Source organism: Podarcis bocagei (assembly GCF_964188305.1).
Source record: "Podarcis bocagei genome assembly, chromosome: 12".
NCBI lineage: Eukaryota > Metazoa > Chordata > Lepidosauria > Squamata > Lacertidae > Podarcis > Podarcis bocagei.
The window spans coordinates 52008742-52030479 of record NC_138137.1 but is presented as its reverse complement, the minus strand read 5'-3'; the positions used below and the strand labels follow the sequence as shown (position 1 = coordinate 52030479).

At 44.5% G+C, this 21738-nt stretch overlaps 1 protein-coding gene across 7 annotated transcripts in view; it reads left to right on the top strand.

Moving 5' to 3' along the window:
• Nucleotides 1–21738, top strand: part of LOC308569496 (sodium channel protein type 5 subunit alpha-like) — a 223573-nt gene that overhangs the window by 131924 nt on the left and 69911 nt on the right. For all 7 annotated transcript variants that reach the window (XM_081163454.1, XM_081163452.1, XM_081163453.1 and 4 more), the window contains exon 16: nucleotides 8930–9394. In XM_081163454.1, the coding sequence (XP_081019580.1) occupies nucleotides 8930–9394 (465 nt within the window). The remainder of the gene's footprint in view (nucleotides 1–8929; nucleotides 9395–21738) is intronic.

Genomic DNA, 21738 nt, shown 5'->3' with positions numbered 1-21738 from the left:
TGACGGACTATCTGGATTACAATATGATAATTATGGGAGACATGAATGGCGTGGTCTCCACTAATATGGACAAGGCACAAAGACTAACAATTAGTAAGGAAGGGAGACTTCCTAAGACTTTTTTTGAAATGACTGAAAACATGGACTTGATAGATATATGGAGAACAAGGAACCCTCTGGAGAGAGAGGGAACCTTTTTCTCCCAAGCAATGATGACCTGGACCAGAATTGATCAAATCTGGATTACTAGTGGCATGGCTCCAAAGATTAAGAAGGTAGAAATCTGCCCAAAAACTTGCTCCGACCATAACGCCGTGAAGATGGAAATGAAATTTACAACAACTGGTCAATTTAGATGGAGAATGAATGACACCCTCTTTCGAGACAAGGAGATCCTTATGAAGGCCCAAAAAACTTTAAAAGACTATTTTGAAATAAATTTGAGGGCTGACGTCGAGAAAAGAGTGATCTGGGACGCAAGCAAAGCGGTGATGCGAGGCTTCTTGATTCAACAAAACTCAATAAAGAGGAAAAAACAAAATGAGAAAAAAGAAAAGATTTTGGAAAAGATAAAGGAAGGAGAGAAAAAATTAAGAGTAAAACCAAAGTCCCAGGAGATTTTAAGAGAGATCAAGTTATATCAAACACAATATATGGAATTGATGAACCTAGAGATTGAATGGAAGATAAAGCAGATGAAGCAAAAGACATTTGAATCAGCAAATAAATGTGGCAAACTTCTGGCATGGCAACTGAAGAAAAGGCAGAAACTAAATACAGTTACAAGCCTAGAAGTGGATGGAAAGAATATATCTAAACCTAATGAAATTAGAAATTGCTTCCTGAGTTATTTTAAAAAACTTTATACTCAAGGCCCGCAAAATGAAGAGGATATAGACAAATTCCTTGATAAATATGGATTACAAAAAATCTCTCATCAAAGTAAGATGGATCTGAACCAGAGAATAACAGAACAAGAGATAGAGGCTGCCATTCAGAATATGCAACTGGGCAAATCTCCTGGACCAGATGGATTGACTTCAAGATACTACAAATCGCTGAAGGAATGGCTGATTCAACCACTAAAAGAAGTCTGTAATGAGATCCTTGAGGGAAAAAAGACACCTGAATCGTGGAAAGAAGCATATATTTCACTCATACCAAAGACAGAGACTGAAAAGACTCAACTGAAGAACTACCGCCCAATATCACTACTTAATGTGGATTACAAAATCTTTGCAGACATTTTGGCAAAAAGATTTTAAAAAGTCTTGATGGAGAAGATTCATAGGGACCAAGCAGGCTTTCTCCCTAAAAGACACCTAGCAGACAATGTAAGGAATGTGATAGACATTTTGGAAAAGCTAGAGGTGAACATAAACACTAAAGCAGTATTGATCTTTGTGGACGCGGAGAAAGCCTTTGACAATATTTCTTGGAGTTTTATGATAAAGAATCTTCATGGGATGGGGGTAGGTCAAAGTTTTGAGAATGGTATGGCTGCAATATATTCTGAACAAAAAGCTAAATTGATTGTAAATAATGTAGTGACGGAGGAACTTAAGATAGAAAAAGGAACACGACAGGGGTGCCCAATTTCCCCATTACTTTTTATTTCAGTTCTGGAGGTGTTGCTGAACATGATAAGGGAAGACCAGCAGGTTAAAGGAGTGCAGGTCGGAGCTAAACATTACAAGTTAAGAGCGTTTGCAGATGACCTAGTATTGACTTTGCAAGAGCCAAACACTAGTACGAAAAAGGTTTTAGAAATAATACAACAGTTTGGCCAGGTAGCTGGATTTAAGTTGAATAAACAAAAAACCAAAGTCTTAGGAAAAAATTTAACAGATACAGAAAAGGAGAAGTTTCAAGAGGAGACAGGGTTGACACTGGTTAAGAAGGTGAAATACCTAGGGGTTTATTTGACATCTAAAAATGTGAATTTGTATAAAGACAATTATGAAAAATGTTGGTCAGAAATTAAAAAAGATCTAGAAATATGGTCAAATTTGAAATTGTCAATGTTAGGCCGAATTGCTGTGATTAAAATGAATGTATTGCCTAGAATGTTATTTTTGTTCCAGACCTTGCAGATTCTGGATAAGATGGAATGTTTTAAGAGGTGGCAGAAAGATATCTCGAAATTTGTCTGGCAGGGCAAAAAGCCCAGAATCAAATTTAAAATATTGACAGATGCTAAAGAAAGAGGGGGTTTTGCCCTGCCGGACTTGAAATTGTATTATGAGGCAGCAGCATTTTGCTGGCTGAAAGAATGGATGCTCCTCGAAAATACAGACATCTTAGATCTGGAAGGTTTTAATAATGCTTTTGGTTGGCATGCATATCTATGGTATGATAAAGTCAATAGTGCCTTTAAGAATCACATTGTTAGAAAAGCATTGTTTAATGTTTGGATAAGATACAAAGATCTGTTGGAAAACAAAACCCCTAGATGGGTCTCACCAGTGGAGGCCAAGGCAGTGAAGAAACTCAATATGGAGGTCGGATGGCCGAAGTATTGGGAAATCTTGGAACAAGATGGAGATAAGGTCAAATTGCAAAGTTATGAGAAACTGAAGCATAAGGTACAAAATTGGTTTCAATACCATCAAATAATGGAATTTTTTAAACAGGACAGGAAAATTGGCTTCCAGATGGAAAAATCAAAACTAGAAACTGAATTGTTAGAACCCAGTATTAAGAATTTATCTAGAATGTATAACTTGTTGCTGAAATGGAACACACAGGATGAAACAGTCAAATCAGCTATGATTAAGTGGGCACAGGATGTCGGTCATAACATCATGTCAGATGACTGGGAATGGTTATGGAACACCGGTATCAAATTTACGGCGTGTAATGCCTTAAAGGAAAATATTATGAAAATGGTATACAGGTGGTACATGACCCCAGTCAAGCTGGCAAAAATTTATCATCTGCCCGACAACAAATGTTGGAAATGTAAAGAGACTGAAGGTACCTTCTATCACCTTTGGTGGACATGCCCGAAGATTAAGGCTTTCTGGGAAATGATTTATAATGAAATGAAAAAGGTACTTAAATGTACTTTCCCTAAAAAACCAGAGGCCTTTCTCCTGGGCATTGTCGGCCAATTGGTGTCAAAGAGGGATAGAATTTTTTTTATGTATGCTACAACAGCAGCAAGAATACTCATCGCAAAGTATTGGAAGACACAAGATCTACCCACTCTGGAAGAATGGCAGATGAAAGTGATGGACTATATGACATTGGCCGAGATGACAGGCAGAATCCGTGACCAAGGAAAAGAGACGGCGGAAGAAGAATGGAGAAAATTCAAAAGTTATCTTAAGGACTATTATAAACTTAATGAATGTTAGAGTGCTGTGGTTTTCAGGAACAAAGGGATACAGTGATATAAGGTCAGAATACAGAGATGACTAAGATGACAGAGGTTGGAAAGTAACAATTGGGAGTTGCTATAAAATTATGGACATTGGGATGCAGAAAGGGGGGGGTATGGGGAAGTCCCAGAAAAGAGGTTTATGAAAATATGTTATGAAATTATACGTGTATGTTTGTCTTTTTAAGTGTTTGTTTGTCCTCTAAAATTTTGTAAAACTAATAAAAATTTTATAAAAAAAAGAGATTATGAGAGCTCTAGGGTAGATGCACACCATACATTTAAAGAACACCAAGCACACATTTAAAACACATGATTTCCCCCCAAAGAATCCTGAGAACTGTAGTTTGTTCAGGGTGCTGTAAATTATAGCTCTGTGGGAAGAAAACTACTGTTACCAGGATTCTTTGGGGGAAGTGATGTGCTTTCAATGTGCAGTCAATGTGCTATAAATGTATGGGGCGAATCTGCCCCTAGGGAAAGATCTGGATGGCTGCAGCCAGTGATTACTGCCTTATCCTTCAGGTTTGTTATGAGACAAAGATCTCTGAGAAAAAGTAACACCAGTTTCCCTACCAAAATTGACAGGACTGTCACTGTCACCCTGTTCTCACCTTTAAAAAAGCCTGAGCAGACCAGGAAAGTTAACAATGTTGTTGTTGTTTAGTCGTTTAGTCGCGTCCGACGCTTCGTGACCTCATGGACAAGAGCACACCAGGCACTCCTTTCTTCCACTGCCTCCCGCAGTTTGGTCAAACTCATGCTGGTAGCTTCGAGAACACTGTCCAACCATCTCGCCCTCTGTCGTCCCCTTCTCCTTGTGCCCTCCATCTTTCCCAGCATCAGGGTCTTTTCCAGGGAGTCTTCTCTTCTCATGAGGTGGCCAAAGTATTGGAGCCTCAGCTTCACGATCTGTCCTTCCAGTGAGCACTCACTCACTTCCAGTTAACAATAGGTTCTGGTAATTGCTATCAGTGGATGTAGTACTGTGATTGAGGCATTTTGGAATATGAACGCATGTACCACAAAAGGGTCCTCTCTCAAAAGTTGCGGAACTTTCTTTTTTTTTTAAGCTTTACCTGTTGGTGAACTTTCAATGTAGAAAATTCGGGGGTTCCTGGCTTTTCTTCAGAGATGGTTGAAATTCAAGTATAACCGCCTTCTCTCCCTCCTCTGTAAGAAAGAGGCGACTTCATTTGCTTCTCCCCCCCCCATGCCATAAAGCTGCGGTGCCTCCTCTGTTCCTTTTCCTTACAGAATGCGCTTGGCATGGCAGAACCTGAAAATGTGGGAACTTGAATTCCTGGGGTGGAACGGAGCCAGTCACTTGTGTTGTGTTCCACATTATGCATGTATTAGGTGGCTGCTCACTCTTGTACCCGTAATGCCATCCCTGCTGTGAAGCCATTCTACACCGAACATGAAATTTACAGGGATTGAAAAGGTCACTTTACTATTGTGAAATTTGCTTTTTCCGTGCCCCCCTTTTGGATTATGCTTCGGCCCCATTCATTGAACTGAAGCAGCTGTCTGTTCAGTTCTGAGGCCGACGGAGGTTATTTCGGCTGGACAATGGGATATGTGCCATTGATGCCAAAATGCATTCATGCTAATCATGGTGATTACGGTGAGTGCCTGATGGATTAATAATGACAGGATACTTCAGATCGAGTGGTAGCGGTGTAATTAAGGTCGTGCTGGCTTGCAAGAGTTCTTAGGCACGGATTTTCGTAATTAAACCGAAAGAGACCAAGAAATGCCAGGAACAGCAGTCTTCTGTTCTACAGGCATGGAATGCCACATGGAATTTGGTATTCAGACACCTAAGGATCTCTGCTTTTGTAGACTTCACGGTTCAGGGAATACCTGCAAAATATATTGTCCATACCTTGTTGTTGTTTAGTCGTTTAGTCGTGTCCGACTCTTCGTGACCCCATGGACCAGAGCACGCCAGGCACTCCTGTCTTCCGCAGCCTCCCGCAGTTTGGTCAAACTCATGCTGGTAGCTTCGAGAACGCTATCCAACCATCTCGTCCTCTGTCGTCCCCTTCTCCTTGTGCCCTCCATCTTTCTCAACATCAGGGTCTTTTCCAGGGAGTCTTCTCTTCTCATGAGGTGGCCAAAGTATTGGAGCCTCAGCTTCAGGATCTGTCCTTCCAGTGAGCACTCAGGGCTGATTTCCTTCAGAATGGAGAGGTTTGATCTTCTTGCAGTCCATGAGACTCTCAAGAGTCTCCTCCAGCACCATAATTCAAAAGCATCAATTCTTCGGCGATCAGCCTTCTTTATGGTCCAGCTCTCACTTCCATACATCACTACTGGGAAAACCATAGCTTTAACTATATGGACCTTTGTTGGCAAGGTGATGTCTCTGCTTTTTAAGATGCTGTCTAGGTTTGTCATTGCTTTTCTCCCAAGAAGCAGGTGTCTTTTAATTTCGTGGCTGCTGTCACCATCTACAGTGATCATGGAGCCCAAGAAAGTAAAATCTCTCACTGCCTCCATTTCTTCCCCTTCTATTTGCCGGGAGGTGATGGGCCCAGTGGCCATGATCTTCGTTTTTTTGATGTTGAGCTTCAGACCATATTTTGCGCTCTCCTCTTTCACCCTCATTAAAAGGTTCTTTAATTCCTCCCCACTTTCTGCCATCAAGGTTGTGCCATACCTTGGTCACCTCCAAACTGGACAGTTATCACGCACTCAACATGGGGATGCTTTTGAGGACTGTTTAGAAACTCTAGCTCAATCTCCCTCAACCTGGTGCCCTCCAGATGTTGAGGACCATGGTGGTGCTGGCTAGGGATGATGAGAGTTGTAGTCAAAAACATCGGGAGGGCACCAGGTCGGGGAAGGCTGCTGTAGCTGGTTCAGAATGTTGCAAGACAATGACTAACTGTGGTTAACCTCAAGGACCATATTATTTAATATTATTTATTTATTATATTTGTTAGTCGCTTTACCTTGTCCAAGGCAACTCAATGCAATTTACAGCCGGATTACAGCTATCCTAAAGAACTGCCCTGGGCCACCCCTGGCAATTCCAGGTGCTGATGTTTAAAGTCCTAAATATGCTTTGATGTCCCAGTCCAGCCCAGGTGGAGACCTTCTTAAGCACCACAGTTGCTTGCTTCCACATGACCCAAGGCAAAAGGAAAGGACTCTTTCTGGCAATCTCTCAGTTAGCAGACACACAGAACAGTGGCTTGCAACAAATTAGGCACAGCTGACATAAAAAAGATAATTGTGGTATACTTTTAAACCCATATTTTTCTGCCACTGGAACATAGAGAAGTGCCTTGGTCCATCAAGCCCGCTATCATTGACACTGACTGTTAGCAACTCTTTGGGATTTTAGATGGGAAATTTTCTACAGCCCTCAGTAGGTGCTCTGAATAGATAAGTAAATGCTCTCCATAGATATCCTTTTAGCATAATCCAGTGTGTGCCTGCTCAGAATAAAGTCAAATTGTATTCAGTGGAACTATTAGCCAGGGAAAGGTGTACAGCAGGGGTTCCCAAAATGGCTGGTGGACCACAAGTGGTCTATGAGCTTCATTCAGGTGGATTTTTGGTAGAAGACAGGAGATGGCATTGCATATTCATAGTTGTTTTTAATTGTGTTTTTATTGCTACTTTTATTTCTTATATTGTATTTTATTGTCCTACAGTATGAATTCTGCAGGATTTCATATTTTGTGGGCACCTTGACTCCCCTAAGTTCCTGGGTGCCAGATCCCCCCCTAAGTTCCTAGAGTTTAATCAATGTTTAGAGTATTAAAATGGGCTGCCAGATGCTTAGCAAGGTGTTAAAATACAGGCCAAACCAGTTTCTGGTTCAGGAAATCACCAGGGAGAAGAGCCATTATGGAGAACAAAAGGCAAGGTGATGAGCCATTAAGAAGGCAAAGTCTATGCCAGTCGGCAAAGGGTAGGCCCCCTCCCCTCAGCTCTGGGTTAGTTGGCAGGATAAATGCCAGAGCTGGAAGGAGAGTAATTGTTTAGGGTTGCAATTCGCAGGGATGTGAGCTGAGAGAGAAAAAGTGGCAGCCTGCAAAACGCAACAAGCTGGAGCAGAGAGTCAGGGAGCCATGGCAGATTTCCGTTTGGATCCAAGGCCACAGCCATGGGAGAAGCAAGGCCCTCTTGGAGTGTTAATGCTGTGAGACCCTCCATCAGAGGTTCAGGTTATATATGTGTGTAAATAAACCGTATCTTGGAGATTGCAGTGGCTTGCAGCAATACATAGGAAATAAAAGAAGCAATAGAAATGCAATTAAATGCCATACAACATGTGGCACAGTGCAATGCAATTGCTACAACAGGCAGAAAAATCATTAAGTGGTCCATCAAGACCTTCAGAAATTTTCCATGGTTTCTGCAGGGGGTGGGCTGAAGTATAGGATTGCAGCATTGCAGCATTTTGCTTTCCTGCAACTTTGTCTTCTGCCGTTTGGGTCTCTCTGGAGAGTCAGGTTTCATCCCTTGCCAATTTTCGTCTGAATTTTCTTCTAGCAGTTGGTTGGAAGGCTGAATCAAGAGCCTGAATCAGAAGCTGATACCCTCTTTTCCTCCAGCCAATGGCGAGTGGAAGTTTAAGTTGGCGTTTCTGCCGGCTAGTTGAGAAGGAAGTTAGGGCCACCTCTGACAGCTTGGACAAGGGGGTGGAGCAAAGCTGATGGTCTCCCTTCCCCAATCTCTAGTTAGACCCATGGCTAATCCGATCACTTCTATGGAAGGAAGTAATGAAACTTCAGCTAGGGACACAGTTGAGGAATGTGTGGCTGCTGCTGGTAGAATTCCCCAGATCCAGTGATTTCAGTGTTAGGGGAAAATGTCTTCCTAGCTATGGTCTGCTTTGATGCTATAATAGGGGAGATGGGCTCTGCTTCTCAAGATGTGTGAAAAGAACAAGGGGACATTCTGGAAGTCCCTCCCATCTGGACTCTCTTCATCTAAGACCTTTACATTGAAAATCCAGTAGATCCGAAATAACTCATTCCAGATAACTGCACATGCATTCATGTCGTGAGATATAAATATAACAGAAACAAAATGCATCTTGCCCGCCTTCCCCCTGCTCTTTTCTTTTAAATCACCTAATTTTGGAGGCACTTCTATTAACTCTGCAAATTAAGAATGAGCACAGTGCGAAAGGAGGAATATTATTGCAGTGGTCGAAGGCATTCTCTTGCCATATGTCAGGGTTCCCCTTAAAGTAGGTCATTCAATTCCCAAAATGAATGAAGCTTGGGCAGGTTTTCCCTTCTCCTGTGTGAGCAAATGAGTGTGGGTGAGGTGTGTATGTATTCTGTGTGCTGTGATAAAATCTGGGCTTGCAGCATGGAGGGTGGGCTCAGGAAGCCTGTCCCAAACTGTTGTTGGACTACAACTCCCATCATCCCTTGTATTCAGGATCAGTGGTCAAGGGGGATGGGAATTTTAGTCCAACAACACCCAGAGGCCCAGGTCTAAGAAACGCAGTGTCTATCACTTGAGCTATGGCCATTTCCCAAACAAAATGGCTGACGCCCCTTCCTTTCCTTTCAGGTGTTGAACCTGTTCCTTGCCTTGCTGTTGAGCTCCTTCAGTGCCGATAACCTTTCTGCTCCGGATGAAGACGGGGAGATGAACAACCTGCAGCTCGCCTTTGCGCGCATCAACAGGGGGCTCAATTACGCCAAACGCGCCATGTGGGATTTCTGTTGCAGCGTCCTCAGGCAGCCGAAGGCGACGGCTGAAAAAAAAGCCATGATGAAGCTTGCGGCTCAGAACCCAGCCGTCGTCCACAACTGCGTCAACAACCACACGGGCATGGAGTTTGGCAAGGAAGAGGACCACCACAAGGAGAACCACACCGGTGGTGACGGGGTTGAGGGAAACCGGGAGAAGCAGCAGGTGGACCACAACGATGACTTCATGACCAACCCAAACTTGTCCATCTGTGTCCCCATTGCTCCGGGAGAGTCTGACATTGAGGATGATGAGCAGAGCACATTTACGGAAACGGACCAGGTAAGCTGCTCATCCTTCAGTAATTCTTTGATGTGGTGAACAACTTTGGGGGGCCTGGAGGCAGTATGGTAGACATTGCTATTGTAGCACATGCTATGTGGCTCCCCACGCTGTGGGGTGGAGGTTTTCTCTTGTCTTCTTAGCCCTGTTGCTAGAAGTGGTGCAGCACTGGCGGAAGAGGCTGCAATTTGATCCTTAATCTATGGTAGCCTCACAAACCCAGGCCTACACCACAAGTGGCACCCAAACTGCAGGTTAGACCATGGGTACGACCATAGCATCTCCCTTGGCTTGGTATTATAGTATATTTGAAGTATATTTGAAGATGTAGCTGGATATAATTTTTTAAGTTAGTTCTTGATTGCTCGTGCTTGATTAACTTTGTTTGTTTTTGTATGGCTCCATTAGCAGATTTACTTGTGTTTAGTTCCTGGCAGTGGGAAGAGGCGGGCGCAGAGCCATCTCACAGAACTGCAGGAGGAGAAAGAAGTGTTATCAGAACGGAGAGCCTGAAATGTTTGTTTGTTTGTTTGTTTGTTTGTTTGTTTGTTTGTTTGCTGAAAGTATTTACCTTCTGCTCTATTAGTCTGAAGACTTTCAGAGCGGCCTACAATAAGACCTTCTTAAAAGGCATAAAACAAAAACTGTTTTCAAAACAGCCACAGCAGCGCTCTGTCCAATACAGCGGAAACAGGGCTCTAGATTAAAACAAACCTGAAAGGTGACAGAAAAAAGACTGGGTTAGATGAAAAGGCCCTTTCAGCTGCCACCACTACAACAAATAGATGCTAGGCAAGTTTCCTTGGGGAGGGGATTTCAGAACAGAAGGAGCCCCGGTGGAAAATGTCCTTTCCTCCATCACTGCGTTCCTTACTTCAAAGGCAGGAGAATGCAGAGCAGACCATCTTAGGACGATCTTAATGTCCAGGCATATTTGCGTGGGAGGCGCTGGTTCTGCAGTTACCCAGGTTTTCAGCTGTTCAGCACATAAAAGGAAAGAACTGTCATTTGGGAGAGTGCTTGGAAACAGGCTGGTATCCAGGGTAACTGTTTCAAATCTGTCATGATGTGCTCCCTTCCACTGGCCCTGTTAGAATGGTAGTTGCCGTGTATTGTAGTAGCTGAAGTTTTAGGCTAGTCTTCAAGGGCAGCTCCTCTTGCAATGCATCACAGTAGTCCCACGTTACTGGAGCACGGGTAACTGTGGGAATGCTATCTCTGTCTAGAAGAGGATACAGCTAACTTGCCAACCTTAACTGGTGGGAAATGCTCCTGGCCATGGGAAGCCCCATACAAGGCTCCAAATTTTGTGATGCAGGTTCACTTATTTTCAGCCTGATGGCAATATGCCAGTGGCAGGAGAGGGCCAGAGGCAAAAGTGAGCAGAGCAATAGATGTGACTCTTACTTTTGCACCTTAGGGAATAATAATAATAATAATAATAATAATAATAATAATAATAATAATAATTATTTATTTATTTATACCCCGCCCATCTAGTTTCCCGAGCGACTCTGGGCGGCTTCCAACAGAACACTAAAATACAATAGCCTATTAAACATTAAAAGCTTCCCTAAACAGGGCTGCCTTCAGATGTCTTCTAAAAGTCTGGTAGTTGTTTTTCTCTTTGACATCTGGTGGGAGGGCGTTCCACAGGGCGGGTGCCACTACTGAGAAGGCCCTCTGCCTGGTTCCCTGTAACTTGGCTTCTCGCAGTGAGGGAACCGCCAGAAGGCCCTCGGCACTGGACCTCACTGTCCGGGCAGAATGATGGGGGTGGAGACGCTCCTTCAGGTATACTGGACTGAGGCCGTTTAGGGCTTTAAAGGTCAGCACAAACACTTTGAATTGTGCTCGGAAACGTACTGGGAGCCAGTGTAGGTCTTTCAAGAATGGTGTTATTTCGTAATTTCGTTGTCCCCAAGAGGGGGCAATGACAATAAAGATATTATTATTATTATTATTATTATTATTATTATTATTATTATTATATGGTCTTGGCGGCCGCTCCCAGTCACCAGTCTAGCTGCCACATTCTGGTTTAGTTGTAGTTTCCGGGTCACCTTCAAAGGTAGCCCCACATAGATCGCATTGCAGTAGTCCAAGCGGGAGATAACTAGAGCATGCACCACTCTGGCAAGACAGTCTTCCATGCAAACACCAGAGAATTCTAGACACCCAATTCTCTCCAGAGATTTGGAGGGCCACATGTGTCCCTCCGGGCCCGGGGTTCCCCACCCTCTCCTAGGAGGCTATGTCTCTGCCGGCCTCCAGAGTGACTCCAGGAAAACTAGTTTGGGGGAGCGAATGGCTTCCAAAGGCCACAATTAAGGGAGCTAAGATTTTGGTATACACATTAAAACACAAGTGTGCTGTGACTGAGGTCTGGGATGAACGAATGAGGCAGCAGGACAGCTTGGGGGAGGGAACGTCCTCTTGCCCATTGCTACCCCCTGGAGTTGTCCTCGCCCTGCTTCCTTTGCTAGGTTTGCCTCCTCCATTTGTTCCTTGGTCTGTTTCCCAGACCTGCCTAGCTGTATCCTGAATCGCCCTCAACTGCCCCATCTGACCCACAAAGCCCCCTGCCACCCCACCTGGCTCCTAGGTGGCTGAGCCTCTACCCGAGAATACCAGAAAGCAGAAAAAGCAGAGATCGCTTTCAAAGAAAAGGCAAAGACATAAAGACAGCATGGGAATACGATCAAATGTTGATATAAAAAATCCCTATAGTCAGTCAATCTACCTATAATCTATTCAGCTGATATTTAGCCTTCACAAGATGACAACTACATTGGCTCTCTGCAGCACTTCCCTCTGTGGGTTGAATTTGCTGTCGTTCACCCAAGAAACACGGCAAAGGCAGCAGATGGGTCAGTGTTCCTTAATGAATATCCGTGTCTGACATCCATCACAGGGGAACCCACCATTCTGCCCCCAGATTTTTTCCTTGGGGGGATTCCTGTAATGAAGTAGATTTGTCTCGGGAGTCGCTGCTGATATAAATCAGGCAAAAGGAACTCGGATACATGTGACGGCAAGTCCGGAGCAAAAGAACCATTCCCTCCACACGCACAGGAACCCATCTCATAACAAGGCCGCTTGCCAATGCGATTAACCTATTGGGCTAGGAGAGAACTCGGAATGTTGACATACTTATTTCTGCATTTCCCCAAAGTGCAGTTAACGTAATGGATCCAGTAACAAAGTCCACTGAAGAGCCGAGCAGTCAGTGAAAAGCGTGGGGCCTTGCATGATTCAGCTTTGTGTAGGATCACTTGAGGCGACTGATTAAAGCAGTTATTGTATTCATTTCTTACTATGTTATGCATGATTGTGTTTTCATTTTTTAAAATGCCCTGTGATCCTCAGATGAACGGCGGCATAGAATTATTATTATTATTATTATTATTATTATTATTATTATTATTATTATTATTTAGTTCTCCCACTACTCTGCCACCAAAGACTCGGGTGGGAGATTGTTGTGTTTGGGAGACTTTTGCCTTGGGGGTTCTTAGTCAGTGGGTCTCTGTGTGGGGAGCACAACATGGCTGTCAAAAGTGCTATGGATCTCAACCTGCAAACTGAAACTGCTTGTTTTGTTACCCAGGGAGAAAAACCAATCCTAGGATATGCAATCTGACACAAAATTGTATTACAACTTCCTTCCCAGCACATAATTCAAGGGAAGACAATGCTTCGTACCCTCAATATGAATTGCCTTTTGTGTTGATGCCAGATAACTCATCAGATTTGATTAAGTGAGGAGCCACAAAGCCAATTCAAAGTGAGGACAGTGTTCCATTGCCTGAATCTGAATTGGCTTCACAAAGTTGTCACATTGCCAGATCTGGTTAGCTATATGCCATCACATTTATTATTGCCAGTAGTACATGTGAAAAAGGTCCAGGGATCTTAAGTAGGCCACAAGCTTAACGAGTCAGCAGTGTGATGCAGCAGCAAAAAAACACTAATGCTACTCTATAGGCTGCATCAACAGAAGTATAGTGTCCCGATCAAGGGAAGTAATAGTACCGCTCTGTTCTGCCTTGGTCTGACCCCACCTGGAATACTATGTCCAGTTCTGGGTGCCACAATTTAAGAAGGATATTTGCAAGTTGGAACACGTGCACAAGAGATTATCAAGGGTCTGAAAACAAAACATTATGAGGAATGGTTGAGGGAGATGAGTATGTTTAGCCTGGTAGAGAGGAGATTGAAAGGAGATGTGGTAGCCATCTTCAAATATCCAAAGGGCTATCACATGGAAGATGGACAAAGCTTGTATTCTCCTGCTATGGAAGGTAGGACCTTAACCGATGGATTCAAGTTGCAAGAAAGGAGATTCCAACTAAACATCAGGAAGAACTTTCTGATAGTAAGAGCTGTTCCACAGTGGAACTGTCTCCCTCGGAAGATTGTGGACTCTCCTTCCTTGGAGGTTTCTGAGCAGAGGTTGGATGGCCATCTATCATGGATGCTGTAGTTGAGATTCCTGCATTGCAAGGAGTTGGACTAGATGAACCTTGTGGTACCTTCCAATTCTACGATTTTACGATTCTATTATCTGTTTTCTATACCAACTAAATTTCCTTGGCCTAAATTGTGCAAACTAAGCACATCTGCATAATTTCTCTTAACTTTATTCCATGATTGTTGCAAATGAAACCTGCATTTCTCAGAAAGCCGGGTTCTGCACCCAGTTCTGTGCTTTCCACTGCCAGCCCATGAAGCCATGATGCATCAAGCACTGTATAGGAGTTCCTGTGATGCTAATAATAATAATAATAATAATAATAATAATAATAATATTTATACCCCGCCCATCTGACTGGGTTTCCCCAGCCACTCTGGGTGGCTTCCAACAAAATATTAAAATACAGTAGTCCGTCAAACATTTTTTTAAAAAAATAAATATTATTTATACTCAGTTAAAGGGGGCTGTACTTGATCATTGCCCTTCATGATCTTGTACAGTGGTACCTCGGGTTACATACGCTTCAGGTTACACACTCCGCTAACCTAGAAATAGTGCTTCAGGTTAAGAACTTTGCTTCAGGATAAGAACAGAAATCGGGCTCCGGTGGCGCAGCGACAGCAGGAGGCCCCATTAGCTAAAGTGGTGCTTCAGGTTAAGAACAGTTTCAGGTTAAGAACATACCTCCGGAACGAATTAAGTACTTAACCCGAGGTACCACTGTATAGTATAGAGAGACAGCAAAGATTAGCAACAATGGCCACTCTTTTTCCTTTTGTCGAGTACTAGTGTTCCTGAGCTCCCACTCCAGTGAAGAGTATCAGATAACAGTCTTAACAACAACAAAAAAGTCCAGGAATTGAGTTTGGGAGAAGCCCAGAGGATTTCAAGAATTGTGCTTTTGAGCACAGCAATTGGAAAGTTCAGATGGTGAGATAGCTTTTCTCCTGCTGTTGAGCGTTGTGTAGTTTAACTGAGAAGAATTTAATTTCCACAAGTATTTCTGTTATCCGGGCCTACACTGGACAGCAGCCACCTTTGCTGAGCAAGGACCAGTTTTGAGCACTGCAGTAAAGTAGCACACCTCTGAAAATATCCCGCGCCTAAATAGGAAGCTCTGGAAGCGGAAGAGCGGAGCAAAAAGTACACATCCCTTTCCCTTTGATGTTTTCCATGGCACCCAAATATGGCATCCATTTGGGCAGGTGCACCATGTCTCTTGCTCCTCTCATTGGTGAAGGCCATGACGTAATGGTAGGGCAAACCTTTTTCATTTAGAAGGCCCAAGACTCAGAGTATGGCATTTCCAGGCAGACCTGGAAAGAATCCTGATTGAAGAGGCATTACCAGTCAGCGCAGACAATAATAAGCAGGATGGACTCAGTGTGGGCGTTCTTATGTACCGTCTAGCCCAAACCTTTAGCTGTCTTTGTGGCATGGAAGGGACTTGAATGTAGGATTGACTGGTTCCCATCCAATAGAATTGTAGAGTTAGAAATGGGGGAGAAATTTGCTTTGTCCACTTCTTCCAGCAGACTGACCCGTTCTGAGCTCCCAAAGTCACCAACGGGTCGAAGTGCAGCTTCCAGTTACATCACATATTTCTCCAGATTTTGAAATCCATTTTTGGCACACAACATGTTCTCAAAAATAAGTGCTTTATGTAAATGTTTGCACAAAATGCTGTGTTTACTGGTTTTAAGGAAAAAAAGCACATGAGATGTATACAATGGCACAGCACAGACTGGAATAGGGTGCCAGGCATGGGGAAGAAATATGATTCAGATCGTGCTCAAAAATGAACCAGCCCAATTCACACTTTCCAAAACAATGCAACAACTGAAAACACAGCTGCCCTTCAAAATTCACACTTCTCTGAATTTAGCAGTCCCGTTCCCAGCCAAGGAATGTGTACAAAAATTGCATCTACTAGGGTAAACTGAGTTAGGGAAAATTGCTCAGCAAAAAACCCTGTGCTTTAGGAAAAATTGCACACAAAAGTGTATATTTTGAAACCAGAAATGGGAACCCATGTCCCTCTATCTGGTAGTTGTAGTCAGACATCATCATCCCTGACCCAACAGGTGAGTCCAACATCTGGAGGGCCAGACAATCCTCATCCCTGCTTTAGATGGTAATCTTCCACACAGCTGCTTGGGATTAAGCCCCACTGTAGTAGGACTTATATGAGAGTGAGTACACGTATAACCGCCCAGGTAGTAAGGCTGACTTTCTACCATTAGCAGGGCCTTTTCTTGGGCGACTCGGGAGTTGTGGAATGCTGTCCACTTTCTCTATGTACCCTGTCAGGTGGTGGTGTGGTTGCTTGAGAGCAAACAGGCAAGACTCCAACCTGTCTTTTCCAAGCTTTATTCTCAGTGCAAACTATTTACAATGAAGAGCGTCGCAAGTTCATGTCTGACTCAGTTGCTAGCAGAATCTGGGAGTGGGCGATCCTTGTACCTCCCCCAGCATAACAGTCACGTGACCCCCATCCTTCTCCTCCCCTCTCTGCGCTGAAACCACTGAAAAGAGTGGGCGCTGGCAAAGGGGTACTTCCCTCTGCTCCTCTTTGCTCAGGCTCCGTGTTGAGGCTCTCCCTAGCATCTCCTGGTCCCTACAGCTCCTCCCCACTGGAGGTGGGGCTTTCCTCCCCTCCAGAGGAGGAGCTGCTTCGCAAATCTTCGGAGGTTCCCTATAACACAACTGTCCTTCCACCTCTCGCCTCTGAGCTGATGACAGTCCCCTGACATACCCCTTTCGCCATTAGCGAGAACTGGTTCATCCCATTGGACACTGGGGATTTGGCGAAGATTCTCATTGTTTTCATGTAATTTAAAATGTTTGTTTTATTGTTTTTTTACTCTTTTTTGCATGGAAATATTATTATTATTATTTAATTCCTGAAGATGACCTGTGACTATTCTCTACTGAATGGCAGTCTAGAAATATGGTATTTATTTCATTTTTAAAATGGTTAGAAATCAGAATGTTGATGTGCATGTGTGCATGCGCGCGTGTGCACACACACAGAGTGTTGTGGCTATTTCACTGTTGCCATTTTTGACCAATGAGGCAGCTTTGTTCTTCACTGGCATCCTTTGGAAGGCAGCACACAGGGGCTGCGCTAAACCAGCAGCATTTGCTCACTCGTCTTCGGAAGTTGCCTGTATACATTTGTTATGATGGGCTGACTAATTGGGTCATATGGACATGAGTGAGCTGCCTGCTGCTGCTGCGAGGGAAGCCTTTGCACTTATCTAAAGCACCCAAATGTAACTTCTAATTTTGACACACAAGCATGCACACACATCCTTCTTTTAAGCTGTGCTCCGTTCTGCATCAGATTTGAGCCGCGGTGATTCTGCAAAGCAGAGGAATGCAATGGCACGGAGGAATCTGCCGTATCTTGAGGAAGATCATTGGCCCACCTAGTCTCCTACTGATTGGCGGAGGCTCTCGGGTGTTTCAGGCAGGAGTCTTTTCCTAGTCTGACTGGAGATGCCAAAAATTGAACCTGGTACCCTTTGCATGGAAAGCATGAGCTCTGCCATTGAGCGACAGCTCAATAAAGAGGGTGGGAGGGAGATATATACAGTGCTGTGTTTGGATGGTCCACAAGGTAGGATCAAAAATTTCACTCAGCCTGGAGTCAAGGCAGGAGGGAACGTAGGTCAGCAGGAGTCCATCGGGGCATCTAGACGAAACACTTACAGATCTAACACCACTCATATGCCCCTTTCAGATGTTACTCCATTTAAGAGGTCTCACTGTGGTCTAAGCCAATGGACTCCTGCAACATGGAGACCAATTCATGCAGAAAGGGGCCTCTGCCCCAGTGCTATTTATTGACCCTCCTCGCATAGATGCTGGAGATTTAACCTGAGACCTTTTGTATGCAACACATGTGTACTGCCACTGGTCTACAGCCTTTCGCTTCCAGCTGAAGCCCTTGACTGAACACTTTCCAGTCCCAAGGGTGCCAGGTCTCAGGAGTTATGAACTCTGTGCATTCCCAGCTTGATGCCTTTCCCTCTCAGTAGGTTCTTGGTGAACGATGAGCTTCAGAATATACCACAGTGCAATAGAAATATTAGATTCTACACCTGATTTGCAAATGCACACAACACAACGCAGCACACTGTTTAAGATTCTCTGTCCACCATTGCCAGGTGGGAAGGATCTCCTACGCTAGCTTTCCAACAGGTGGGTCATTGTTGCTTACCAAGAGGGAGAGGTGGAGGGGTGTGGAGGTCAGTGCGGTGCAAATGGGTACCAGATTGGCTCCTGCCGATGTGTTTGCCCTGTGCTGACCTCATAGAATCAGAGAATCCTAGAAACGTAGAGGTGGACGTGATCCCAAGGGTCATATAGTTCCAATACCCCTGCGCAGCAGGAGCTTTGGACTAGATAACCCTTGAGGTCCCTTCCAACTCTGCATTTCTGTGATGTCAGTGCAGCACAAACACATTGGCAGGAGCCAGTCTGGTGTTCTTGCATAGTAGCTTCACCCCAAACAATGAGCTGCTTCTGCCGCCACTCTCCACCCCGGAGTCTTCAGTACCCCTGTATTCCTATGCTTCCCTCCTTTCAGTTAAAACCTGGTCATTGTTTTTCCTTCCATCACTTACTTTCTCCAGTATAAGGGACGCTGTCATACACAATCTTGCCCCAAAGATTACTGAGTCGCTTATTCAGGACAAGGTGCCGTAGTATGGCACCTAAGGTATGTGAAGCTGTAGAAGACAAATGTAATAAACCACTAGTAGTCACAAAAATCCATGGCACTTGAATGAATGATATCAGGCATTGCTCATTTGACAACATGTATTTGGACAAATGCCCAGACTTTAGCCTATATGTCACTCATGGTCTGTTGGGTAGTATTTCAAGGATCCCTCTTTCACCCCCAGAGCAAAAACTCTGCTCTGAAATGAGCATTTCACACAATTTTTTGCTTTTGGGGAGAAGTCACACTGCTACTCAGAAATAATCAAGGGTTTTTTTGGGGGGGTGCATACATGTTTGATTTGAGCTGTTGCTGCTATCCTGGAGCCACAAACCAAGAACACTGAATAGATACCCAAGACTTAAGTATGTGCTTCTTTCCTCTAGATTATCAGAGCTTTCATTTCGTTTGCAGAAGTAATCTCTGAGTATCTGTCATATATTGCAAGGTTCTGGGGCATGTATTCAGCTGCCCACTCAGTTCAGACAGGGTTCACAAGCAGATTTATTGGATCCTATCATTTGCTGTGCCCATGAATGCGCCAAACTTTCCTCCTGCAATGTTGGCTAAGGAAGGTTGCTTGCGGGTAGACAGCTGTCATTAGCAAAGTCTGAAGAGTCCTGCTGGATCTGACCAGAGGCCCATCTAGTCCATCATCCATCTCACAGTGGCCAAATGGATGCCCATGGGAATCCCTCAAGGAGGACATGGATGTAACAGGCCTCTCTCCACTTGTGAGGGCTAGACAAATTCATGAAAGGCAGGGCTATCAGTGGCTACTAGCAGTGATGGCTGTGCACTTCTTCCACTGTCAAAGGCATCAGGCATCTGAATACCAGCTTCTGGGAATCACAGGTGGACTGGATGGACCACTGGTCTGATTCAGCAGGCTTGTCTTATGTTCTTACGACTTGGCTTCCTTTCAGAGTAGAGGTGGCTGGATAATTTATGGTGGTTTTGTAATATTGGTCTTATTTGCAAATATATACATAGAGCACAAGTGACATTAAGCAGCACCAGCACTCCGACAAGGCAGGAGTATACAAGTTCTGGCACCCCAAGTTGCCTTCAGCTTACAGCTCACAGCCCAGCCCCCTCTCCACTTCTCCCTTTCTCAGAGTTCTTCAATTTTTGCATATTGTTGCACATAGAATCACACAAATCTGCTCCCTCCCTTTAGCTCAGGCTTGAAGAATCTCAAACCTGGAGACCAAATGTGTCCCTTCAGGCCTCCAAGGCATCATCATGAAGCCAAGCTGGAGGTAGGGCTATTCCTTATCACTCTGGGATGGGTGAATTTAAAAAGAAAGCAGTGGCAAATTGTTGTTGGCATCTGCCTATCTCAACAGACAATGGAGTGAGCCTCCGGAGGTGAAGTCAAACTACTGTGTTTGCAGGGTTTTTTTTTAGTTTTTAGTTTTTTATGATTTACAAAAGTGTGTGCAATGTCTCTCTCTCGTATTTTTCTCCCATATGTAATATTTTTACAAATCAGTTTCATTTGTTGAGACATTGGGTAGAAAAGGGGGAAAGATGGGTGGGGGTGGGGGCAGATGGCGATGTTTCTATTTTACTTAATATATGTAGGGTTCGGTGTCAGCGTTGCTTGTGCAGGTCCTTTGCTGTTCACTTGTGTTCCTTTGGTGGTGAGAGAGGTTGGGGTTGGCCTAGGATGTGGTTGTTCATTTGTGGTTGGCTGTGGTGGTCTTTGTTTTCTTGTGTGAGTGGGGGTGGGTGGGTGTTTTGGATCAGGTTAGCCATACTGATTTGTATGCTGTTGGTGGGTTATTGTCGTTGTCTTGTTGGGCTGTGTATGTGATCAAGGGGAGCCATACCGGGGTGAAGGCGTCTTCTTCTATGTGTCCCCATGTCAGTTTCAGTTTATTGGCTAATTTTTCTAGTAGGGCTGTTTCCTGTGCTTGCAGTTCTGAAGGGACCTCCCTGGGGTGCAAGCCTGGGCAGTGTGTATGGAGGTCCTGAGCTGCCCAGATGACAAGAGCTTGCTGCTGTGGTCCAAAGGAAAGCAGAGCAAGACGTTGGGCACTAGCTTGGCTGCAAGTGTTGCTGGAAGGAGGCATACAAGGCGCCATCCATCAATCTTAGGGAATTCACTCCAGATTTGTGTAGGGTTTACTCACCAAGGGCTTGAGACCCATTGGCTACCCTCACTTGGTTTAGTACTTGTGCAGATATCCTGAAGAATCATTGAATTTGGGGGCAGGGGAAGTGTACTCGTTCATAGTCCACAACCTGAGTAAGGTAAAGGTAAAGGGACCCCTGACATCAGGTCCAGTCGTGACCGACTCTGGGGTTGCGGCACTCATCTCACTTTATTGGCCGAGGGAGCTGGCATACAGCTTCCAGGTCATGTCGCCAGCGTGACTAAACTGCTTCTGGCGAACCAGAGCAGTGCACGGAAATGCCGTTTTCCTTCCCGCCAGAGCAGTACCTATTTATCTACTTGCACTGGTGTGCTTTTGAACTGCTAGGTTGGCAGGAGCAGGGACTGAGCAATGGGAGCTCACCCCGTCGCGGGATTCGAACCACTGACCTTCTGGTCGGCAAGTCCTAGGCTCTGTGGTTTAACCCACAGCGCCAGTAGTGAAGTTTGAAATGCCACTTTGGCTCAGCCCTAGAATATCTTCCAGTTTTATATATGGTTTTGGACAAGAGCACACGAGCCTGAGGATAGCTTCTGATTGCAAACCACAGTCTCTGCTCCAAAGTCATTCTTGTGCGAGTTCTCTGTTTTTCTTATGGGTTTCTCAAAACAGTGAAACTGTAAAGCTGCGGTGGCTTCGGTTGCTCTGACACCTCCGACTGCTTTGGGTGGACGTGATGGTACGAGGCTTTCTCAATCACAGTGAAAATGTACAAAAAGCCCTAATTGATTGAAAAGCATCTTCTGCGGTTATTTCAGGCAGTGCCTGGGAGCGGGCGGCAATCGGCAGCGAATGTTAGAAAGCGCACTCCAGTCTTTAAGAGACCGTGTTTGTCAACCCATTATGTTGTAATACCTGATTCTTCGTATTGCATTGTGGAGAGAGCCCAATTACCAAGAGGAAAATAAAGTGCACGCTGATTAAAACATCGTCGACGAGCAATTTCTGCTAAAGGTAGTGGCTTTGGGCGCTGCAC